Source organism: Zonotrichia leucophrys, chromosome 9 (assembly GCF_028769735.1).
Source record: "Zonotrichia leucophrys gambelii isolate GWCS_2022_RI chromosome 9, RI_Zleu_2.0, whole genome shotgun sequence".
NCBI lineage: Eukaryota > Metazoa > Chordata > Aves > Passeriformes > Passerellidae > Zonotrichia > Zonotrichia leucophrys.
The window spans coordinates 15068159-15093222 of record NC_088179.1 but is presented as its reverse complement, the minus strand read 5'-3'; the positions used below and the strand labels follow the sequence as shown (position 1 = coordinate 15093222).

Here is a 25064-nt window from a genome sequence, read left to right as displayed (position 1 = left end):
TCTGTGCCATGCCTTGTCTGGGCTCTTCTTACGTAGCCATCTCAATTATCTGGTTTTGTGTCCCTTCCTTCTTTGTCACTTTTATCTCAGCAGGTGGCTCAAACTTGCTTTCCCAGACAAGGAACCGAGTCAAACATCCAGGTCAACTGAATGAAAAGAATAGGGATGTCATTGCATCTGAAAATAATTTCAGTACCTGGTAGGTGACATATTTGACCCTGGACTTAGTCAGCAGCCTGGATTTATTTCCAGTTAGAGTCTGACTCTAGACAGAAGAAGAGGTGTTGCTCCAGGAAAGAATTCAGTTCAAACCTCTGAAGAAATCCTGTCCCCCCAAAGATGAAATTTCTATCTTGGGGTAGAGGAGAGAGAGTATAGTACAGTTCTCACCTTACATTGACTCACTAAACTTTGGGTTCCGTTATTCTTGACAGTGGCCAATGTTGATTGTCTGTGAGTTTCCAGTGTTCTTTCAGTCTTTAAAAATAGACATTTCACTCAGGAGGCTTTCTTCAAGAAATAAGAAACTCCCTCTTCTTCTCCCTTTGGAAAGACCTCAGAGTACCCACAAAGCTTTCAGCCCTCATGTTTCAATCACAGATAAGTCTCCCACTGCCCCAAAGGCTCCAAGACATTCTCCTCACATCAAGGACATAAATGTATTTGGCAACTCTTTAGGAAACATATCACGGATTTGGGCAAATCATATTCTCACTGTCACTTTGGGTAACAGCAGCATCCAAGTGGTGTGAGAGTTTTGGGGGAGTTTTTTTCCAAACTTTATACCGGATTACGTTATCTATTAAAAGCAGCTATTTTTATAGTGAACTGCTGCCATGACCTGTATTTCACAGCTTGCACGTATACACTGAAAAAAAACATTATCTTGCACTCAAAAGGTGTTTCAGTGAAAGCTCCATGAAATTCTGTGCAAAATCTCATTACCTTCTTGCTTGGGTTTTCATTTTGTTTCAGTTTGGGGAGGTGTTTATTTCTTGGTAGCTCCAGGTGCCAACTTTGGTGTTTGCAATAGAGATGTGACTTCTGTCAGAGCATCACACACCTACTAATAGCTGACTAAAGCCACTCCATAGATAATGTGAAGAACAGAGGAGGAAAATAATGGAATTATTCTCTGAGTCACTGGTGAACCAAGGACAGAAGACAAACACCCTTAGTTTCCAGTGCTCTGCCCCTGCCACTAGAAGAAATTAATTTCTCTTGTGACCTGTATGAGATCATCAGGAGAAGCTTTGCATTCTCTTTGTTTGAGCAATTAAAGTACAACAGGAGCTGTTAAACTGATATCCAGCTGGAATATTTAATTTATTTAGTAGTCATTAGAAGTGACTTAGAGATGCCCTAATCTGTGACTTGAAATAAGCACAGGAAAATAGATTGTGTACCTTTCCTTGTGACTTAGAAAGATGAGGGGTTTTTATTCTCAAGGAGTGAAGGGGAAGGATTCCGTCTCTTTTTTTTTTTTTCCTTACAAACTCTAGAAGAACCCAGACTCTCAAGCAGTAGCCCTGTCTTTCTCCTTTTTTTTTTTTTTTTTTTTTTTTGTCTTTTTCTCCAGGAAATCTCTCTTGGAGAGCCCAGGAAGCAGAAAAAGCCAGCTTTAAAGCGGTTGTAGTTAGAAGGCTTGTAGTGTTCAATCTGTAACCAAAGCAAGCCCAGCTTTGCTGGATGCTAATTTACTGATGAGAGTTTCCAACTAAAATTTGTTTTCCATTTTAATCAATGAAGTTCCATTTTCTTGATGGTTTTTATGTCACAAATTCTTGCATTGCTCAAACAGTCCTTCAGGAAACTCATAGCAGGCAAGAACTCATTTCAAGTGTAAAAATACTGAGAAAGAGGAGAGTGAGGGGAACTATAAATAACCACTGAGATGTCAGAGTCTCAGTCATTTTTTCCTCTGCAAGTCAGCTTTAGCAGTTAAGGTCAAGATAACATTTCCATGTCAATGGTCAGTTACATCAAAATTCTAAAACAGGAAAATTGAATGGAATTTTCGATTTTTTTTCTTGTATTGTGCCCAGATTTGACCAATTTATAGCCTCTTTGGTCCGTCAGCTCTGAGTTCCAGTGTTATTTTGGTTAAGCTTCTTGCCAGAGTGGCAAGCTTGGATTGGAACATCGGGTTTATTAAAGACTATGAAATTAAATTCCTCACCAAAAGAAAAGAAAAAAAAGCCCACATCTTGCTGATAGTCACTTCTCTGTTTCCTTTGATGCGGTTCAGTTTGACTTGAATTTTAGACTAACAATTTGCTACACAATTTTGTTTGTTTTCACGAAGTTCTAATCAGCTTAAACTGCAAGCGGTTTGAAATGCCTCTCTAACAGCTTCCTTGGTATCGCTAATTAAGCTTGAAATCTCTGTGTTGTCCACAATTGTATCTAAACAAGGAGGAGAGTGTATCTGCTCAATGTTTGCCACATCTCCCAGCTGCATGTAATTCTGCTGCCTGTGCAGAAAGTAATCACAACAGGACAGAACCTTTATTTAGGCAAAACTCCCAGGGCGGCATGCAAGGTCAGGCACATCATGTTTTGAGGAACTTGCTGGTGAGAACACGTAGGGCAAGCAGAGCTACATCAACAGCACAAAGGCTGGGAGTGCTTGGGAATAAGGAACAGCTTTGCTTTATCCCCCACAGCACTTTGTTCCACAGAGCCCTGAGTTGTGTGGTCTGTAGGTGCTCTCACCTGATGTGTGGGTGTTAATAATAGATAAAAGCACAGGCTATCAAAACCTGCCATGTATTCCCCCCATCCCTCAGGAGCAAAGCTAATAGAATATCATAGTTTTTAGAACCAAGGTTCACTTCAGTGGAAAAAGAGTCCTAACAAATCCTCAAACACGTCTTTCTGTGTTGAGCAAAGCCATGGTCTGGTTTCTCCCTAGGTAGGGACCCCAGTGTGTGAAGCAATACTGATCTGCTGAGGCATGGCTGCTGTTGTGTGACACAGCCCAGGGATTTCCGCAGTAGCTCTGTGCCAGTTTGCCTCAGCTGCAGGAGCCTTGAACAAACTGTTTACCTCTGACATTCTGAGAGGGATTTTGAGGGATTTCCTTCAAGTTAGAAATCTTCGAAAATCAGCATCGTGTGCCAGGCATTGTATTATGTAATGTCTTGGAGTGAAGGTCTGGTTGTGCATTTAGGATCTCCTTGGATTGAAGGAATCAGAGATGGAAACTGTCTTATCAGATCATTCCTCCCTGCCAAGGCAGGCTCATCTTCTGTGCTCTGCTGGTGCTGCTGTGCTTTACAGATGTTTTTCTCTCCAGTGCTCCAAAAGCCTGTCCCAGCCTCCTGGCTGGATGTTTTCTGGGCCAGTTGCAGTCCTGGTGTGGAGTGACTGATTTCACGTGGTTCATACCTGGTGTGTGGTGTGGTGGCAGTGCTAGCAGCAAGAGTGAGCTCTGCTCACTAAAATGCACATTGTGCTGCTTCAATTCTTTCCTGGTGGCAATAGACAAGATGTGAGGAGGTTAGGAAATGCAGCTTCACTAGAAAATTACTGAAGGGACTGGAGCTGATTACTAAGATATTTAACAATGTTCTTTTACCTAGCAATTGCTAAGGATGCTTTCAATTGTTTGGCTTACTGTAGTATTCCATGCAGCTATAATTATTGTTGCTGAAAAAATTTCATATGCATAGACTTTTTTATTCTCTGTGCTATTTTAAAGTCAACTGTAAGTTAGAAGCATTTCCCCAGTATTAAACTACTTTACTCTTGCAAATGGCTGTAGCCACATTGGAGTATTCTGAATAACAGCTCAGGTGTTGTTCTCTGGTGGTGCAGCACCCAAAGTTGATTTTTGAGACGTGTGCAAGTCATTACAGATAAAAGGAATTTAATGTTTCCTGTTAATAATATCTTGTTTCCATTAAGTAACCATTTAGACACACAGAGTACTTCACAAGTATTTATCAAATCTAACAATATCCAGTTTCTCACTGGGATATGTAACTTCTACAGCCATTTTATTTGCAGGCTGGGGATGCCTGTAAATGTGCCTGCCACGCACAGAGCGTGGGAATGCTTTGCCTATGGCAGCTACTTGGTTTAAAAGCCAGAAGTCCAGGCATTTTATCTTCCAGCCTTTTTCAACCAGTTTAGAGGACAATTCCCTCATTTCTTACATCCATAGGCTCTGCTGTTTTAAAGGGACAAAGATCTCTGTTGTCAGAGCAAAGAATGTACAGAAGATGAGTAGCTTTGAGTGCCAGAAATTAGTTAAGTAATTTCCAACACAGGGCTTCTTGTGGATTTTTAGCTGGAAGGAGTCAATGTGGCTGTGGTCAGACATGGAGCATAATGCAGAGCAGATTTTTGACTCTGACATTCCTTCATCCATTCCTTCATCACTCTCAGCTTGAAGGTGCAATAAAGGGATACAGGCCTTATCTAAACTGGCACTGAGCATCTGAGTAGTCACCCAGTCCCTGCCTCTGCTGCTCCAAACATTAATTACATTCAGCATTAAGCATATAATTCTTTCTGCAGGTAGTATGGCCAGCTTGTGTGCCTGCCAGGTCCAGCAGCCTTCTCTAAGTTTCCTCTGCAGCCTCTGGTGTGCTCAGACACCAGCAAAGCCATCCCTCAGCCTTCACTTGATAAGAAAAATGGAGCTCCTTCCTCCTCCCGCTGTAGAGCATATTTTGACATCTGCTTATCATTTGAGAAGCATTTCTCAAGCACTGTTCCATTTTCATCATGGCCTTTCTGCTGTTGCACATTTGTGGGCTCAGTTGCATGCCATTGTTATCTTTGCTACTAGCAGAAGCCATGAAATACATCTTGCCTTTCTCTAATAGTTATAGGGCAAGTGGAAGGGACTCCTCCATCCTGTATGCTGAGAGGACTTTCTGCCAGATTCACCTCCAGCTGCTCTGAGTCCAAAACTACAAAGCTGAATTCAGTTTTCCTGACAAGAAAAGCAAATTCCAGCAGAGGAGAAGCATGCCAGCCGCGGTATTGCTACTGTGCTGGAAAAGCCACTAAAAACTGAGATGAATGGAAGAATGATTTGAAAGGCACTGAATACAGTAACCTCAGAGCCTGAGTCTGCTCTGTGCAAGGGGCAGCTGTAAGCATAGCTCAGCCCCATTCCCAGCATGCTGGTAATGTTGCAGGGTTGCCCATGTAGTTTAGTCCCATATCTTCCTTTCCATCTCCCAGCAAATCAAGCTGTACCATCTAAAGAACAGCCTCACTGCTCACCACTGTGTCTGAATTACGCTGTCAGGGTCAGTCAGATCTTTTGCCCCAGCACATTGATGCAGCTGTGGCAGCATGGTCTGAAGGTAACCAGCCAAGGTGCTTCTGCAATACTCTCCCCTGCTGAAAGTACCCCCAAAGAAACTAGAAGAGGAGTGTCACTCTCTGCTAATAATGTGTCCAGCTGGTCAGGTGAAGTGAGAAGGATTAACTCATGCCCAAGTTGTCTCCTCAGACATGCAGGAAGGAATTTCATGCTGGCTATTAGTGACTTAAATGTTATGTTTGCCAAGATTTAACCCATCTGTGGAGATAGCAGCTGGGGAGCCTTGGTTTTCCTTTTCTAGAAATAATGCCAAAAAAATGTTTGAAAGTGTTGAAATTACATCTTGACACTTAACCCCTCCACCACTGTCTGCTTTATATTTAATTTATAATACAACTATATATTTTCAGACCCAAACCCTAAATGAAACCATTTGCAATTATTTTGAAGTGCAGTTTTTCAATTGACCTGATCTAATTTGAGGTTTATAAATTCACCAGGCTTCTTGAGATTAAAGTGTTCTGTCTTCACTTAAGTATGGAAACATTTTCAAGCCTCAAAAAATATCCCACAGAGGGGAAAATGTCTGCTGCTCTGCTCTCCTCGCTGTCTGAGGAAATGAAGGACGGAGTCACAAGATTTAAAGCAAGTCACTTACCACACTTTACTAAGTTACAGTTCAACTATAGCATTTGACCATGTGCCTGTTTTTAGCACAACAGTCACATTTCATTCGTGCAGCTCAAAACCATCTCCTCTGCTCAGTCACTTCGAAAAATGTGTTTCTTCTGCAGTGCTTACAGAAAGTGAGTTTGTGTCCCTGTGCATGAGTTGCCAATGTAATTTATTCCAGCAACTTCCCTCCCCTCTCCCAGCAAAATAAGCAATACCATGCTCATGTCCCTGTGCATGAGCTCTCCTGGATCTGCTGTTCAGAGTGCAGGAGACATTATTTATGTTCATTAGAGCTTGGGATGAATTGCCAATGCAGAAGAAGCAATGACTAATCTGTGTGGCTTTTCTTCTGCACTCATTGCTGGGTCATTGTGGGAGAGTCCTTGTGCTGGCATGATGTTGTGAGTTACTGCTGTCCGCCAGGTTTGGTTAGGAGGGGTTGTACTCTGCAGCATTCGGGCAGTGGGATGAGCTGCAGCCCATGGGCTGTCACTGCACCTCTGGTGCCCAAAGTCTCTGCCACCTTGCCATCTGGGATGTGAAGTTTTCAGGAGGAGACTCAGACACTCCCCAGCTCCAGCCTTCCTTGGCTCTTGCAACGCAGAAGTCTTTCCCAGCAGTCAGAATTTTTACTTTGCGTCCCATGTTTAAACCTAAAATCTGCAGAGCAACCCCCTTTGGTTTTCTGTGGTTTCTGAAGAGGCAAGTATTGCTCTAGAGAGGTCAACTCCAACCACCACTTGCTAGATGCTTGCTCCCAAGCAGCTTGTTCCCACTTTGCCACTGATTGTGTTATACATGTTTAAGTCTCTTAATTTTAACTTGCAAGATGATTATGATATCCTGGTCATTATAGTTCTTTCTTTGTGTTTTAGTGTATCTTTGCTTGGAGTTATTTTTCTTTTTGGTATTTAGGGTGCATTATTCTTCCCATGTGAGATTCTTTTTCTTTGCCACGGATGTTCTGCTCTCAAGTGACATGGACCCAGACTCAGCCTTAAACATTGTGCCAGCCTTCCATTTGGAAATGGATGGCTTCTTCCCTATGCTTTTCAAACCCCCAAAAAATTGGTTGGATTTGGAGACACAGGGGCACTCCCTACCTCTTGGCCAAAAATATGGGAAAAGAATGGTAAACTTTACCCTCAGCCCACACTAGATTTGTGGTCTATATTCTTATGACATGAATGTGACCACAACCCCAGGACTGATGTTTCCTAGCTGTTTCTCATCTTTCTTCTTCATGCCTTGCCTTAGCTCTCAGTGTAGCTCATCAGATGCATTCAGCTCTACCTGTTGATTACAGAGCAGGCTTGCAACAACAGCTGGAGAGAAAAGAAGGAAAATAGACTTGTTAGGCATTTTTCTTCATCTTGTTTCACTTTTTGGAAGTCTGAAAGCTCCAGGAGGAGCTAGGAGAGTTTGACTGTGAAAGAGAGCAAAATCAAGAAGCCAAACTTATAATCCTACAGGGATGCTGTTCCTATAATGTGCAGAAATACCTTTGTGCAGGTTGTTAGCTGCTGGGCAGCACTTAGGCATGTGGGATAACCTGATTAGAGAATCAAAGAAAACCTGGTAACTTCACAGGCCAAATCCTGCCTTACAGCAACCTGATGTCAAATGGGTGTGAATCAAGCAAGCTTTCCCTTTGGCATCATCTGGTAACACCTTGAAGGGAAGGGTCTGAGCCAGCCAGGGTTCTAGCAAGGAGAGAGGCTTAAGCAAATACACTCCCAGACAGGGAGTGAGCTGGAGTCTGAAACTAATGACTTTGTTTTTCCCCACTGGTACAGACTTGGAAGGATGAAAAGAATAAATTTCTCAGGTCTGATTTTCAGGCTGTATAGAAGGCTTAATCAGGAGTTGGTTAATTTATAATGCTTGTATTACTTAGCTGTGAGTATGTCAAACTGTGGCCAAGCTGAGATTTGGGAGCAGAAGATGTGTGTTTTCAGAAGGTGTGATCCAGCAGGGTGATTGCCTGCTGTCCTGGTCACTGCAACGTTTCCAACAAAATCAGTGTTAATATGGGGTGTCAGACAGGGTGGTTGTACTGATCCCTTGTGCCTGCTCTGCTCACTGTCCTGGGTGGGCTGCAGTAGCAGACATGGGGAACTGCTGAACAGATCAGTCCCCAGCGTGGAAGTAAGCCACAGAATTCCTGGTCATGTTGTGGGGGATCAGTATTTATCAGAATTCAAAAATCAGTCAGGAAGGTTTATGGGAGAAGCATCCAGTTGAGGCAAAGTATGGGGGAGCCAAGCTCTGACTCAGGAAGTGCCTAAACCAGTAATCAATGGAGACTGGAAGCAAATCCCAAGGAATTTCTGCTTTGCTTACCCTGTTCTTATACTTTGGCCTCTGTTGTTGGCAACTGTTGGAAATGAGGCAAGCAGTGACTTGGTGAGGCAAATGCTCCATACCTGCTTGTGTTCAGAAAATTTCATGACAAATGCTTCATGAACGGCACAATTATCCATCAGTATCTGCAGGTATCCTGCCTTTCCTCCTTGGCAGAAAAACGCAGAGAACCGGATGGATGCGGACTGAGATGATGTGATCTGCTTATGCAAAGCAAAATGGTAAATCTGCCAGGTTATTTCTCCATGGAGAAAATTATTGACCTTGCTTTTTCTGGCATACCAGCCACCGTTATAATGATGATGATGGTGACAGCAACCAGACAGAAAGGCCAGCAGTCATTCTTTCCTGCCCATTATTACAAGGTATAAAGCAAAATCCAGCCTGTCTTCAATGCTAGTCTGGCTGTGCTCTCCTTACAAATGCATGAGGCAGTTCTCATACGGGTTGAAATTCAGGACTTTTCATACCGACCTTTCCAAAAACAATTCTTCTGATCCTCTCATAGGAACCCGTGTATTTCTATGTTTGTACCTTACCCATGACGTGCAGCCCAGAGATAATGTCTGAGAGCAAATATGAGAGTGTAGAACCTTCTGAGTTCCTGGGTGATTCATCTCCTTACAATACATTTCGGTTGCACATGTAAGGAGTGGATGTTGCCCCTGAGAATACTGGCTTAAAGAAGCAATAACAATGCAGTCAGTCAAAGCACTGCTTTCTCTGGGAATTTTGTTGCATGAGGAAGGAGAACTTTAGCCTTCCTGTGTTTGTCAACAAGATCTGCCTTTCAGCAGCGTTCTATATTTCTGTCCTGTTGGATTTTTTCCTTTATTTTCCTACCCTCTTATTTCTGTCTATCTAAATAATAATCAAAAGTGTAATGATAGATTTTTCTACCTAACTCAAGATGCAAACAGTGATTGATAGCATTATTTGATAACTTCAGGTCCATCCAGCAAGAATAGTAGGTGAAGTTTGCTTTTCTAAAGTCCAGTGAAATTACCTGAATCAGATTTATTGTTTGCATCTATGTGGTTTGCACCATCCATTCATGGCATGTGTCTTTTAAAGTGCTTGTTTTGAAATGGTGAGTTACCCAGTTGGTGTCAGAAGGGCTGGTGTGGCTCACAGACAACCATCTGAAACAAAATTATCTTGGTGTTTCTATAATTAACTGCAAGGGTAAGTGAGGGTTGAAATGAGATGAATCATTCAATAGACCCCACTTGAAAAGTGGGATTTTTTTTTGGCTCCAGCACTTTAGAAGCAGGCTAGTATGTAAAACCTGTGCAGCAAGGATCATGGCCTCAGAGCTGGCATTTCACAGTCATTATCTCAAACATTGTGGGTCAGAGATAAATGAAGCATTTAAGTCATCCTGAGCTCCTGTCCTTGCAGATGCTTTCCTTGCAGCCACTGCTTTGTTCTCTGCCCAGACTTAGCAGTATTCTCTGTGGTCAGAGAGGAAGATCAAGATCTTTGTACAAGACAGATAAGGATCTTTTTATGGGATCTGCATTGGCAAAGTAATTAGGGGGTGTCTATGTAGCCCCAGGAGTTTGCACTTCAGTTTAGCACTGCCCTCTGTTGAACTTGTCTCTAATGAACTCTGCTGCATAAGCTCGCTCTGACTGGGCAGTGCAGAGGCAAAAACCCAGGAGTGTTGGCTGCACAACTCCTTCATGTGCTCCTGGCTACAGAAGCTGCTGTGTCTCAGATAACCCACCTGATGAGCCATCTCTGATCACTTGTCAGAGCTGCTGAGAGAAGCTCTGGTTTGTGTTCTCACACTGTTCTAAAGGCTTGACCCAGGCACTGTGCTCCCTGTGCATGTTATCATACTCTTTGATAACTGTTGACTGTACTGCACTTTATCTAGAAGAAATGAAAAGAAGGTACCTAAAGCTTCCAAGCAGACCAGCAGCAGTTTCCAGCCCAGCTGACCTTTGTAAGTGTCCTGCTGAGATGGTGCTCACATGTGTTGTGTATGTTTTCTTTGCAGAATACACTGGAGCAGTGCAGTGTCTGTACGAAGCCCATCATGGAAAGGATCCTCCGAGCCACTGGGAAGGCCTACCACCCCCACTGCTTCACCTGTGTGATGTGCCACCGCAGCCTGGATGGCATCCCCTTCACTGTGGATGCTGGTGGCAACATCCACTGCATTGAGGATTTCCATAAGTAAGGCCTAAGCTGCTGTCACTGCTTTGTCTCTTGTATTGGTCTTTTGCCCCTAAAATCTCTCCTTTTTCACACCGAGCTTTGAGGAAGTTCTGAACCCTATGCCGCTTCCTCCCAAGGCTCTTAAATAGTAGGGAGAGCATTGCTCCAAGCAGCCATGGCATACAAGGTTAATTGCTTAGGGTACAATTCTGCTGAGTTGAGGGATAACCTCTGTGTCCCTCTGTTTTAAGTGCTCTGACTTCCTCTTGCCTTTTCACTGTGCATGGGCATGTTTCTCTTCACTGCCTCTACCTGCACTTTCACAGCACCACCTCCCTGCCTCTTCCACTGAGCAATTAAGAGAGGTCCTGTCCTCCCGCACTCTGCAGGTGTTTGCTTACCTGCTACAGGGATCTCAGTGGCCACAGGCTGCTCACAGCTCCTTTTGTTTCTAGTTGCTAATTAGCTTTCTAAAGCTACTAAAAATACAGCCCTGGTAATAATTTATACTGAAACTGCTATTTAAAGTAAGTTGAAAGGTATAGCTGCAAGTAATTTCTGTCACTGACATACTACCACCCCCATCATCACAACTAATCTAGGGAAAGACAGGTAGATATAATCAGAGCACAAATGTTTGCCCTGATGGAAAAGATAGATACATTACACCCCTCAATTAAAAGATGAAATCAATACTGACAAATGTGAGTTTATATCTCAACCATTTACCTCTTAATTTCTAAGCGGGTAGACTTAATTAGAGCCTCATGACATCAGTGTGTGGGTCTGAAAGCTCAAAGAAGCTGACTGACTTGACAGAGAGGGAAGCAGCCACAATTAACTGGCATGTTAGAATCCAACAGGAGGATGTTCCCTGTAGCTCAGCTAGGCTGGGTTAACTGGCAGCTGCTGTGTTGCTTTGCCTTTCTGTGCTGCCAGTTGTGTGTAAGGTAAAATGTGGTCCTGAGCACAGGCCCAACAGGAGTTTCATGCACCACCTGAAGGACTTCCCTCACACCCCCTCAGCAATTTGGAGAGTGCCCCTTCCCAAAGCCCCACAGGCCAAGGGCTCACATGATGTCAGGAGAAGGAGAGCTGATGTCCCACATTGAAGCCTTTTGGCAGTGACTGCATACAGACCTCAGGGCTCTGAGAGTAGAAAGTGGGAGGCTGTCAATGCAAGGAAGGACATAAAAATTGCTGAGTGAAGGATTGAGGGGAAGGTGATGGGAATAGCACAAGACCCAGTGTGACACTCAGAATGTCTTTGGCCAGCCACACATTTTGCAGTACTTTGACCAACCCAGTTTTAATTGATTAGGGATGACATGTCCTCCTGATCTGGAGGTTGAGTGTTCTACACCTACATCCTCTTGATAACAAAACTGTAGCTAATGCTCACATTGTTACTCAGCTACTCCCTGAGCTCAGGCCCCACAGTAAGAGATCTACATGCCCTGAAATCTGCAGGAATGATCTCAGGATCTTGGGAGATAATATTTGTCTCATAATGAATTACTCACAGTAGCCTGGACAAAGAAATGTTGAAGTATTTTTTAAGTACCACGTTTGAGCTAAATGGCACAAGGAAGGGCCTGCATGAAGCAGCACATAATTAATTGCCATCACAGCTCCGGTCATATCATGATCCATTTAAGTTATTTTTCAGAGCACTCGTTATAGCCACTGTTTAATTCATTCTTTCATTAGATCACAGCTACACAGGCATCTTTCATCTGCTGCCAGTGAAATTAATATTTTTCTTTATTCCTCGTACAGATAGATTTTATTTTTTTTCTTTTCTAAGATAGTTAATTCTGAGGTGGTTCATGTGACAGGCTGGGTGGCAGAGTCAATCCTTACTAGGCATTTTAGAAGAGAAGGGCCTTTGATCTCCTTGTGTTCTGATGTTTGCCATAAGCTTTGCCCTCTGTCACTCCCAGCCCCTGACCCTGGCTCTCATTACATGGCAGCAGATTCTGTGGATGTAAATTTCCTTTTTTGCAGGCAGAATTTGCAGCCAGGAAACTGGTACCAGTAGGTTTTGAACTAAAATAGAGAATGATTCACCACAGGCTAAAGGTTCCCAAGCCTAGGAGCAGAGGTGGCCACTTCTCGTGGGACCTGAGGGGAGCAAAACCAGAGGGAATACAGAACATGGGTGGATTATCCAGAAGGGTATATGGTGAGCAATAGAAGGGAAAAAGAAAGGGCTGTGCTTTTCTTGATCCCTGAGCTGACCCTGATTCAAGTCAGTCTCTTCATGCAGTGAGTTATTGTCACTATACAGCTGGAAGCCAGACTGACTGGAAGAGAGAACACTGGGGTCTCTGCACCCAGACCTGTTCCCTTTTAAGCCTGGACAACACCCTGTTGGATAACTGAGTAGGTTTTAGCTAGAAGATGCAGCAAGTCAGAATTGCCCTGATGCTTCTTGTCTGAGAGTGAGCACAGCCAGAAATGTGCTTCTGTGTGCATAAGTGGGTAAGATGGCTTGAAAGTTTAAAGTGGGTGACATAAACCTCAACAAATTAGTGTTAGTGCAAGGCAGTTCTTTTTACCATTTCTTTTCAGACTTTTAAACTATTAGTTCCAATCTCCGAATTTTAATAGTTTGATTTTTATTTTCAAGAGATGCTCTTGAAGCAGATTCTAGTCATCTTTCTAACCATAGGATTTGCATGGATTTTCTTAGAGGCTGAGGATTGTGGCAGTGCATAGGTGCCACAATTGAGGGTCATTCAACAGGCACTTTAGTTGTTAATTAGGGCAAGCAAAATGCTCTGCTGTCTGTCACAAGTTCTAGAAGTCCTCTCCTTATAAATGTACTTTAATATCCTACATGCCTGAAATTGCCTTGTAAGACTAAAGTGCTCCTGCCTGGTTTTTTTCCTATGAGGGAGCTGTGCAGAGCTCCAGCCTGTGTTGTGTGAGCACATACATGTGTGTGCGTGTGTTGGTACAAATTCAGTTAACAAAAACTTTTGCTCCACATTTGAGATGACTGTGCCTGTGTGTTGCTCCCTCAGGAAATTTGCCCCGAGGTGTTCTGTGTGTAAGGAGCCCATCATGCCAGCCCCAGGACAGGAGGAGACCGTGCGCATTGTTGCCCTGGATCGTGACTTCCATGTGCAGTGCTACCGGTGCGAGGTTGGTATTCCAGGCACAGCAGGGACAGAAAGCAGGTTAAGCATGGCCTAACTTCATCACCACCTGACATTGCCCACACACCAGGAATACCCTGTTGTAACACTGGCTCTACAATCAAATTACTTCATTGACTTCAGCAAGCAAGAAATTTTTCCTCATTTATATCCACGCAAATGAGAGGAAAATCAGGTCCCTTGTTTATAACAGGTTCATTAGAAGAGCAAAAGAATGTGACTCAGACAATTAGGTCTTAATACTGGAGAACTTAATAAATTATAGCCTGGACACAAACGTAGCTCATCTTTATGTTCTTAAAATGAAAGCTAATGCATGTTAGGATTTGAGCAAGATTGTACAGGAAACTCAGCATATGGCTCTGGGTTGAAGAATTTTAATGGACACATAAACATGATCATTCTTGTTTTGTGCAGTGCTTTTTATGCTACTTTTCCTGTTCAGTTTCATTACACACTTCATGTAATTTTGATGGTAAGAGTCTGAAGACAGAGAATAAAAATCACCTTAAAGCAATTAGCATGTGGGAACAGCTGTGTTAGGGAACCTTCAAGAATTCTTCAGTGCTAGTGTTACTTGTTGGATAATACATCAGCCAGATGGCAGGGTAAGAAAATGAGACCAAGTATATTTCTTATTGCAGTTGCAGGTTTTAATAACCTTAATTGGAAAGAAGGATGGACTAAGGTTTAAAGGTCTAGGCTGAAACTTGAGGCATCTGGTCCAATTCTCAATCTGACCTTGGCTTTCAGGATACATACCAGCCCATTACTTAGGCCCATTATATTTTAAGATGCTGGGGCATTCTTACACTAAATTTTGTAGAGCCTAATTCATCATACAGCATGTCCCCATGCTGGTTGCTGAGATACCCAGGCTTTCACACACATGGATCCATCAGCAGTCCTGGGCCGAGCAATTGCTTAATCACAAAGTGTGGGGTAATTCCCAACTTTCCTAGCAGCTTCCTTAAAGCTTATAGGCTGAGGTCTCTGGAGCAGGTTTGGGGGCCTTGGAGTGGGGTTTCCATGTTCCTGTCTGACATCCTTCTTTTTGCCACAACCTTTTTGGCCAATTGTAATGCAAACACTGGTGACAGTTCTGGTAGGGGAGACAGGAAGGGACTTTGCTTAGCTGCCACTCCTGGAATGGAGGCTGTAACTTCATGGCATTAACTGTTCCAAAGGAGATTACCTATAGTCAGATATTGGTGCTAAACTTTTTCTCAGTGATGCTTCTTTTTTATCCTTTTTTTGAATTAATAAATATGTGGTTTAGTTTGATGTTTCTCCAATGCTAAAGACCTTTGCTTCCTCAGAAATGTGAAGGGAATAATCTCCTTTTATTTTCAATTGGATTAAATTCAGCAGGGAGCTTGGGAACCCATCTTCTCTGCAGCATTGTCTCTTATCAGAAAATGGCTTAATCGTAAAAGACATCACGTACCTCAGCTTCATGCTTTGCACTGACTCAGGCTGGATCCTGTTACAAGGTGGAGAGTGAGGAGAGTTTCTTTGACTAATAGATTCTTTGCTTAATCTTGTTCTTTCTTATTTACTTTGCTCTTCCTGTTCACTTATTTCCTAGGACTGTGGTGGCCTCCTGTCTGAAGGGGACAATCAGGGCTGTTACCCTCTGGATGGGCACATCCTCTGCAAGACCTGCAACTCCGCTCGGATCCAGGCTCTGACTGCCAAGGCCAGCACTGATCTCTGAGTATCAACTGTGACCCTCCCCAGGATGCCCATTGGGAGATATTGCACAAGCTTTGCATGATTTCTTTCCAGCCTAGGGTCTGAATCTCTGTTATTGAAAAAAAGAAAAAAAAAAAAGAAAAAAAAAAGTAAAACTGGAAGGTCTTGGAACAAGAGGGCAGTTTGAGAGCCCATGTTCAGACAACCCATGACAGACACCTAATTTAGACACAACTGTCCAGGAGGGCAGTGAGGTGAGTGAGTCAGAGCAGCTGCTCTGTGTGCAGCTGATGGAGTTAAGGGTCACAGCACCTAAGTTATCTGCCTGTATAAAGAGGTCTGAACATGGTCCTTGCTATGCTTTGATTCCTGTTTCTTAAGAAGTACATGAAGGTAGAGGGTGAAAGATGGCTGAGGTAGTTATTTCTCCCAAGTTATTTTGAGAACCTGAGCAGCTCTCATTGAAGTCATGGGACTTCAATGTCTGCTGATGACTTTAATAGGATCTGTGTCACCAGCAGAAGTAGCTCCACTGTCCTAGAAGGTGTGAGAGCAGAGCCAGCATTAACACAAACAGTGCAACTGCAGCTGTTCTGCAGCTGAGTGTAGGTGTGATCTTGTATCCTTGGGACACAGATCGGTCATTTCTTAGGCCCTTGCTTGTCTCCATTCCCTTCCAGTTCAAAGTGTTTTTCTTTTACTCATGAAAGTCTATTTAGCTATTGCATAAATTTATTCAGTAGTGATGCTTCCAATTCACAATGTATGAGCAATCACAAAAGATGTGAGCTTGCACACACTACACACACAATACACAATATACACAACATGCTTTTGATTTACCAGAGGCATAAGCCAGTCATGTCCCTTGAGAAGATATTTAAGGGATGTGGGGCTGGAAACACATTTCTGAAATCCCAGTGGTTAAAAAAAGATTAAAATGACTACATAGAACTGCAGTGTAAAGTGATGCTCAAAAAAATCTTACACCACTCTCTCATAGAGCCCATTCTAATGGGGCCACTGGCAGTGTTGGTCTCTGGGTAGACATTCAAGCAATAAAGTCTTTTTCCATCTCCTGTTATTGCAGTGGGAGGATTTTCCTTCAACAGTAACAGGGATTGAATCAGGCTTTGGGATGATACACATTTCTCTGATGTTAAAACATGTGATTTGTATTTTTCAATTTAAAAAATCAGGTCTTGTTTCAACAACAGCAAAAAAATCATCATAAATACATGTTCAGTTTTCATCCTAAGAAAGCTAAAGAGGGTATTAAACCCTTCACTATGCCATTCCAGAAAACAGGCAAATTTTTTCCTCTTCCATTTTCATCCCAGCCACTTTTAACTTGCCTCTGTGAAATCCATGGCAGTAGAGTGCTGGGCTAGGAGCAGCATTTTCATCTTCAGTCCAGAATCAATATATATCCCAAGGTAAATAAAACCTGGGCACAGATAATCCTTTTCTTTCACATGATCATGGGTTTAGGGTTTCTTTGGGTTTTTTAGTTTGGTTAATTAAAAACAAATCAAAAAATTAGAAATCCATGGCATTCTGAGCAGCTATAATAGTCTTGTTCATGAAACCCATAATAACTAAGGTGCAAATTACATAGTGAGGGAGTAATTTTCATATCACTGAATTGACATTAATATCTTATTTGCAGATGTAATCAAGGAAAATACCTTTCTTTGCACTTAAATTAAGAAGCAGAACTGAAACAGTCGCAGGCTGATTGACCATAAAAATGACAAAATGTAACTTTTCAAGGGTAACTTTTCAGATCTTTTTTTTCAAGCATCCCAATGAAAAACTGTAAGAATGTGGTGCTTTCCTCTTTGTATCAGGCTTCTGTTATAGAGAATAATTATATCCACTAATGCTGAAAAGTTAGATGAGCTGAACTGATAGGAAACAAAGGAAAATTTGTAATGTGATACTGCAGCTCCTGCATATGGTGCATTTCTTTTCAGTTTAGCACTAACCTTTCTGGAAGAGCACTGTGATATTCAGTAGCTTCAGCTGTCTGTGGTAAATTCAAATACAGAAATACCAGCCTGAAACCTCCATTCCTTACATGGTTTATATGTTGGCAAACTTCACCAGTGTCAGGGAAGTTTCCCAAAATTCACAGCTTGAAATGAATCCTTCTTTGTAGAAGGGTGGCATCATTGAGCAGAAGTCTTCCTTCACCACCATAGGGGCTGTGCTGAAGCAGTTTGACTTTTTATACTGGATTTTTATACTGGACTTCTACCCTGGCCTGCAAGTATGTTACTGCCTCAGACATAAACAGATTTTTTGCACCCTGGCTCCCACCAGGTTCCACCTGGGCTCCTGCTCCCTGAACCGTGGCATGTAAGGTCTTTCTGAGCTCGCTTCTTGACACACAGTCTGCACCACCACCAGTCCAAAAAACCTTGCAAATACTGAGCAAATCTAGTTTGAACTAACCCTACAAAAACTGGGGAGGTCAGTGCTGGGATGCAAGCACAGGTGGTAAATGTGATGCATTTGGGTGCAGAATGAGCCATTCATCAGGCAGAAAACGTAGCTCTGATCTTCCTTACTCTTGTGAGTGTTAAGTCAAGGGGTTGATGAGACTCTCAAGCTGCTGTGCCTTCCGGCAGAATGTGGCCTAGACTAAGGACTCGAGTTCAGAGCCTTTGGGCTTTTTATGGCCCTGCCATAGGCTGGACTGGAGCAAGTCATATGGCTCCTTGTCTTCTGCCCTCTGCATGAGAGAGCTTCTTTGCAGTTTCCCAGAGACATTATGGGGGATTAAACTAGTCACAGACTAGCACAAACTAGTGATTTCTGGAGCTCTATTTTCTCTTTCCAGAAAAGTTTGCTGGTATGTAGGCCTGGGATTCCAGCCCATTGCAATGCACGCAGCCAGCCAGGAGATCCAGCTCTGAATCCTCTCTGTTATGAGAGTGCTGTGGTGAGTTGGGCTGGCATGCAGGGAGGTGAGAGCCAAACTTTTCAAGCATTAAATACTTCATGGATGAAATATGATTGACAAAGATTGAACAGTGTTGATGTTTGAGGTGCTGTGGCTGGTTTCTAGACACATCTGTGCAAAGGTACTACGATGGGGTTTTTTTCATCCCTAGACACCAAAGCCATCTGCCTCTTGGAAGGAGGAAGTGTCTAAAACCCTCTTCTTTATTCTGTGTGGTTTTGTTTTCCAAAATTGCTATAAATAATTTGAAAGATATTGTATCACAGAGGCTCTCATCACCCACATGTATATGGAAATCTCCCTGCTGATGCTTCAGGATTTAATAAGAAATGCTGGTGGGATTTATCTCAATTGCACTGCAATTAAGAACCACTGGGATATGGCTTCATCACAATATTTATCACATACTTATATTATATCATGTTTATCTGTTCCAAAGAAGGAGTCTTTTTGCCAAAGAGACATTGCTTTTCTCAAGTTGGACCTTCCTAGCCATGACAAAAATTCACATCATCTGTGGCTGTGGTAATGTCCAAACTGTTCCTTTCAGAAAGAATTGGAAGCTCACCCCAACATTACTGTTCAAGTCTGCAGTTTCTGCTTATGCTGCTTTGTCTTTGTCTAGCGTTTGTTGGCAAGTCAGGCCTGATCCCATGATTTCTGTGGCCAGACAGGGCCCAGGATCAGGTTCTAATTTAGCAAAATATTTATGTCCCTGGGGTTTGTTTAAGGGCAGACTTAAAGCCATTGCGTGCTGTGACATAAGCCATTAATACCAGACTGGTTCTTTATCCCCTGATCATACAGGTTTGATCTGGGTAGGATGTGGGCAGTTAAATTTCTATCAAATTATCCAGAAGACAGGAAATGGCTCCTGTGTCACCCTCATGCCAACTGCAGGAGAACACCACATCTGATCAAATGTAACATTTGCATGACAGGAGGTTGAGTTGTTAAAAGATGAGTGCTTTGTGTTGGGTGGTTGTGGCATCTTCCATATGTCACAAGTAGCCCTACAGCCAGATTTACTGTATCTTTGAGCAATGGCTTTAAAACTCTCTACGTAAACTTTCTCCAGGAGATTGGGTTGCCTTGGTTACAGCCCAGTCCTTAAGCACATCCCCAAGGCTAACACTAGTATTTTGTGAATGTGATGGTTTTATTGTCACGTATTTTATTCATTGAACATTGCTTTTAAAAACAGAAATCCACACCAATTCTTTAGCCTATCAGATAACACACTTTTAATTTTGGATTTGGGAGAGGTGTTAATATTTTAATTCTTAGATTTTTATCATGACTGCAAAACACTTGAGTAATGACTTAATCATAGAGGTGTGGGAGTACCAAAGTGTTTGTCACTCTACATAATAGTGTTCATCCTGATGGCAGGAGTGAGGTTTTAACAAAACACAGGCCTTAAGTTGACTTTCTGCCTATCAGCAAATATGCCTGAGAAGAATGAAAAAAAGTGTCTTTAAAGAAATGGTGGTTGTTAAAGAGAATATGCAACAAGTCTGAAATCTCTTTGGACCTGTTATGGCTGCTGCCTGGCTTAGGTCTGATAAATGCTGATTCCTTTTGATTTTGGGAAAGTCTGGAAGGCAGGGGATAACAGGACCCAAGAGAAGGTTCTTGGGAAAAATCCCATGTCAAGGATAAATATTGGACACCTGGTGCTTGAGCTGAGTGGTGGCTGGCTGGTGGCTGATGGTGTCTGGTTCCTGCAGTGAGGTCACAGTGGTGATTTGCTGTTTGTTCAGCAGCCTGGGTGGACAACACCTCACACAGGTTCAGTGCTGCAAGCTGGGGCTCCTGGAGAGGGGTGCTGAACCATCCCACTGTGGTGAAATTCTCATGAGAAAACACCAGCGATGGTAACTGAGGGTTTGTTGTGGAAGGAGGGCAGGAACTGCTCCATAACCTAGAGGTTAATAAAATACAGACCAAGAGAGCTGTGAGAACACTATTTCCAGTTAGAGCTGGTTGCAATTTTTACACTAAATTACGTGATAGAAGAAGGGCAAGTTTTTAATGAGAAGTTCTCTCTTTTTGCAATGTTACCCACAACATTTTTGGGAGTTGTTTTTGCTGTTATGATTAAAATTATACTGAATTTTTATCTAAATAAATTTCAGAATTGTTAACAAATATTTTTATTTTTCAAAGACCCATGTCTTCTTTCACAGTTGTTTGTAATTCCTGGGTTTCTTCTGCTGGTAAATTAAAGTTTCTGTTACAATTTTGAAAACTTTTTTTGGATAAAAATTCTTCCTAAAACCAAGCAAATGTTCTTGGTAAATGGTTCAGTATTGGACCTGGTGAAATTAAAAAAAAAGCTTTGAAACTTTTTATGAGATTTTTTTTCCTATTTTTAACTAGTTTTGCTAATTTTGAAGTCACTGTTTCCTTTGTTAGAACAATCCAAGTAATGTGACTCTTAAAATAACAGTGTTACTTCTGTTGGATTCATTTTTCTTATCTGTCTTAAAGCCATGGAGTGGCTGCCTATAGGGTCTGCCAGTGTCTTTTTCTGTGGCAGCTGCAATTTTCTTCTTTGTACTTGGGGTCTTTTTCTGTTTGGCTTTTCCCCTGAAATTACTGAAGAATATAGGCACATTATGGCACCTGCCATGAAAATCAAGAGATACGGATTGAATTTAATCTCCTTTCTGGGCTTGGGAATGGCATTTTTCCTTCAATATTTCTAGAAATATTACCTGTCTCCCTCAGCATTTCAAGTTTGAAGTTGCAACAGTTGGTTGCCCAGCTGGCATTTGGAGCCTGAGAGAGAACAGACTTTAGACATGTGAAATTATAACATTCATCCAGCATCTGAAAATCTACGAAAAAAAGCACAGCCTCAGTAAGTTTCCTGGAGGACACTGAGGAGCAGCTCTCACTTCAGCCTGGAAATTTTCTGCTGTGGTCTCAAAAAAGCTAAGTTGCACCCTTGCAGAGCAGTCTGGCATACACACACATGTCAGGTGTTTGTGGGGCTGTAACTGAGCAGAAATCCACACTGCAGTATTGACTGTTGCTACTTAGAGTGCACTGGGCTTCACTCCTGACTACGTGTCCCTGGTCCCTTTGGCTTTGTGTAACGTGTGGAAGCACTGGGTTTATCACGGGTAGCAAGAGCATCCAGTTAAAACTTTCTTCTTTTTTTTTTTTTTAATTTTGCTATTTGTCCAGTATTGTTATCCTACTTAGATGTTTTAGAAAATGAGGAAGGAAACAGAAGCCCCAGTGGTGGCATTACCTTTACATTTCCAGGGGTTAGAGTCCCTCCCCAGGAACATCACACTCAGGGTGCCTCTGCCTCCCCTTGTCCACAAGCCTCTCTTACCCACTTTTTCCATGTCCTCAATGTGCACTCGTCTTTGCAGTAAAGATGGTTTCTTACTTACTTCACCGAGGTATTGTGAGTCTTAGCTAGTAGTTGGAAAAACTTGTTCAGATCTTTAATCAAGTAGTTTCGTGCATCCTTAGTATCAGTGGCCTGCCATATGGATATCAAAGAAAATTGTTATAATTATTGCTTTTAAAATGATTATGAAATTGTGCCTTACTTTTTCAGTCATATTTAACCATGTAATTTAGAACCACATGATTGCAGGGATTTACCATGAAGAAATATGTTTGAAGGATAGTTTGTTTTTTAAATATTTTTTTCCTCAAAAATGATTTTATTAGCTTTTCCTCTTTTATTTTTTTCCTCCAGTTATATTCCTTTAATATGTTTGTGTAAAAGGGCAGCCAGAATTTGCATTCGTGAGAGACAGAAGATTTTATTTGGTCTTGTATGTAGAGCTTTCATTTTCTTTTATGTTCCTTCAGGAAAATTCCTCTCTCCCCAATTACTCATACTGAGATGTCTTTAAATGCAGGCTGACCAGTAAGGGTTTTTTGTTGCTGTTTAATTTAGTGTGTGGTTTGCTTTGTGGTTGTGGTTTTTATTTTAATTAACCAGATATCGGGTGCTGGGGAAGCATTGCACATTAATGCAGAACCTTAATGCTAATTTTCACAGAAAAGACAAAATTAGAGTCTTTCCCTGTCTCCAGTGCAGTTTTGTTACTGCGCTGTGTACAACACTAATATTAAGCCAGACTGTAAAGGCTAAATACTCAGAGTGACCTACTTCCATTCACCAGCAAGAATCCTTTGTCAGCTGACTCCTGTTTGTTTGTTCATTTTTAAATGTCGGATTACAGAACGAGCATCTACTAAAGATGAAAGAAAACAGTGTTTTCATGTGCAGGAAATTTGGGGTTGCAGCAACAGAACATTTTCTTTGTGAATCTGGATGTCATGGTGTTTTAAGCTCCTGCCTGGAGCCTAAATCAATTTGGCCTCTCATCCAGTTCATCTAACTGGTGCTCCTAAAAGGCTGCAGCCCTGCAAAAGCTCATGCAGCATTTTTGGCTGCCTTCCCTTGCTCCCATTTGGTACATATTTGCACAATTTAACTGAGCTTTTCTTTCTGCTGAAGGTCAGATGCAAGCGATACGAAACACTAAACTTTATAAACAAGCAAAACCATTTCAACCACAGTATTTTGGACTAGAATGAATTTTTAGGTGGCGCACTGTCTGCTGGCCCTTGGAGAGGGGATCCTGAGACTGCATTGGACTGGAACAAGAGGCAAAGCCACAAGCCTTGTTTTTTTTAATAAACTACTTACTGTAATCCAGCTACACAGTTTCAGCCTCACACTTCAGAAGAAGCTTCCAGTAGCTATGCACGTACAGGCACTTTCTCTCTTGCAGAAAGTGAAACTTTCCCAACCAGAGTAAATTTAACCTATTGCATAAGATGCTGGAAGTTGGTTGTTTTTTTATTTTCCTTGGGAGTCTCACTATAACCTCTGTGTGCAGAGGATGAATAGCTTTTCTTTTTCCCCCTCTTTATTTTTTTTTTTCTGACAAGATTAGATGCTGCATATTGATGAGCTAGCATTTCAAAGGTCCGTGGGGCTTTGGAACATATTAAGAATCTCTGAAGTTTAATATTCACCATGTTTTAAATATTCAGAAGGAAAAATCTGCATAAAATGGCTTTTGATAAATACATTCTAGGGATTCTTTCTTTCTCTCTTACACAAGCATTGTGGGGATTGTGGCTGTGCCAGTTTTGTTCCAAAGTCTTTTTCTTCAGCGTTTCAGGATCATTTTGATCCCATTTGTATGCCCAGTACCAGTCCTGAAGTCTGTTACGGTTTCTACTGGGACTGTAAGGCAGGCAGGTGGATGTGACCAAGAAAAAGACTCAGCTGAGCATTGGATCTTCTGAATACCTGCATGGGGGCTCCTCCTGATGACAGCTGGGCACATCCAGCCCTTTTCTGTGCCTGCTTCTTGTGATAGGGTTGGGATCAGCCCAGTGGTCATGCCCAGATGAGACCTTTCTGCAAGGGTGCTCTATACCAGTGGGGTTTTGAGACTGGGAAGGGCAAAATCCTGGCTACAGGAGGAAAGCAAAATGTCATTTGATGGGTCTCAGATCTCACAGGGCACTCTCCCCTTCCTTGGAAGTCTCTTTGGTGAGAATCTCAGCAATAAAAAAGTGCCTTTAGGAGAAGTCCTCCCCTGGGCATGCTCTGTTTCTCATGCTCTTGAAAATCTTATTCAAGCTTTAGATGAGGAGGATGAGTTGCTGGCTGCAAAGGAGCAGCTGTTTTGCTGTATTATCAACACATGTGCCATGGTACATGCCAGGGTGTTGCAGGACAGTGCTTTGGTCCCCCTCACACCCAGCCTTGACTTTGTCACACCAGTCCCTGTCGAATCAGTGCCTGGTGTTTGTTCTCAGGACCGCTGTGGCTCAGGCCAAGGGCACCTCGTGCCTCTATGCAAAAGGTGGTGCTTTCAGGTTTTACCTTACAAATAATGCAGCCCTTTCAAACTCACCTTTCTTCTCTTATGTATTCTTGACAGAAGTAGGATTTTAAATATTTCATAGCATTCTTCTTTCTTCTTCCTTTTTGCCAGATGACTTGAAAACATTGTCAGATTACGATCTGGGAGGGATCAGGATCAGTTTCCTTTCCTTCTTGAGTGCATGGTGTAGGTTTGCAATGAGGGTTTTGTCCTTTTTTCTTTTTTTCTTTTTTTTTTTTTTTTGGTTAGTCGTATAGAACAGATGCCTTCATTTTATGCAGAGAAAGATTGTCTATGATCAGAGCTAATCCAGGATGGCAGGATTGGACCCCCACAGTGAAAGCTAGAAAAGTGATTGCAAAAGTATTCTGTTTCTCCTTTATTAATTGCACAGGAAGTTTCCACCAAAGGCTCATGTAGCCCAACTGGCCTATGTAATAAGTAGCAGGGCCTGTAATTACAGTCTGTCTTCTGATCCTATCTGTGCTCTGACTTTCTAGGCACTGCAGTTCTATTTACATCTGCCCCTCTGTCACCATTCTAAATTTTTGATTGGTCACTAAGGGAAGGAGAGCACCAGCCATGAGCCCTGAGAGGTGCAGTGAGTATAAACGAGGGAGTCTCCTCCCTCTCAGGTATCCACCTGATTTGGGACGCAGAGCACGAGGAACAGGAGGATTTCACCAGCCATGCGGCAGAGGAAGTGGGCTGCCTGCCAACTGGGTATCTTTCAAGACCTCAGAGTTCTTTATAGCACTGGAAATTTGAACCTTTTACAGGTCTTAATTAGTGTTCTCTCCTGTGAGATAGTTCATTCAGCATTTCATTGCTCGGAGCTGATCCTAAAGGATTTGACCTTTTTTCTC

The 25064-nt window shown here is 42.3% G+C and overlaps 1 protein-coding gene across 11 annotated transcripts in view; it reads left to right on the top strand.

Annotated features, from left to right (window-relative positions):
* The window catches only part of LPP (LIM domain containing preferred translocation partner in lipoma), a 318754-nt gene extending 302318 nt beyond the window's left edge, over window positions 1-16436 (top strand). For all 11 annotated transcript variants that reach the window (XM_064721315.1, XM_064721322.1, XM_064721313.1 and 8 more), the window contains 3 exons: window positions 10329-10507; window positions 13519-13639; window positions 15242-16436. In XM_064721315.1, the coding sequence (XP_064577385.1) occupies window positions 10329-10507; window positions 13519-13639; window positions 15242-15370 (429 nt within the window). In that variant the 3' untranslated portion in view covers window positions 15371-16436. The remainder of the gene's footprint in view (window positions 1-10328; window positions 10508-13518; window positions 13640-15241) is intronic.
* The last annotated feature ends 8628 nt before the right edge of the window (window positions 16437-25064 follow it).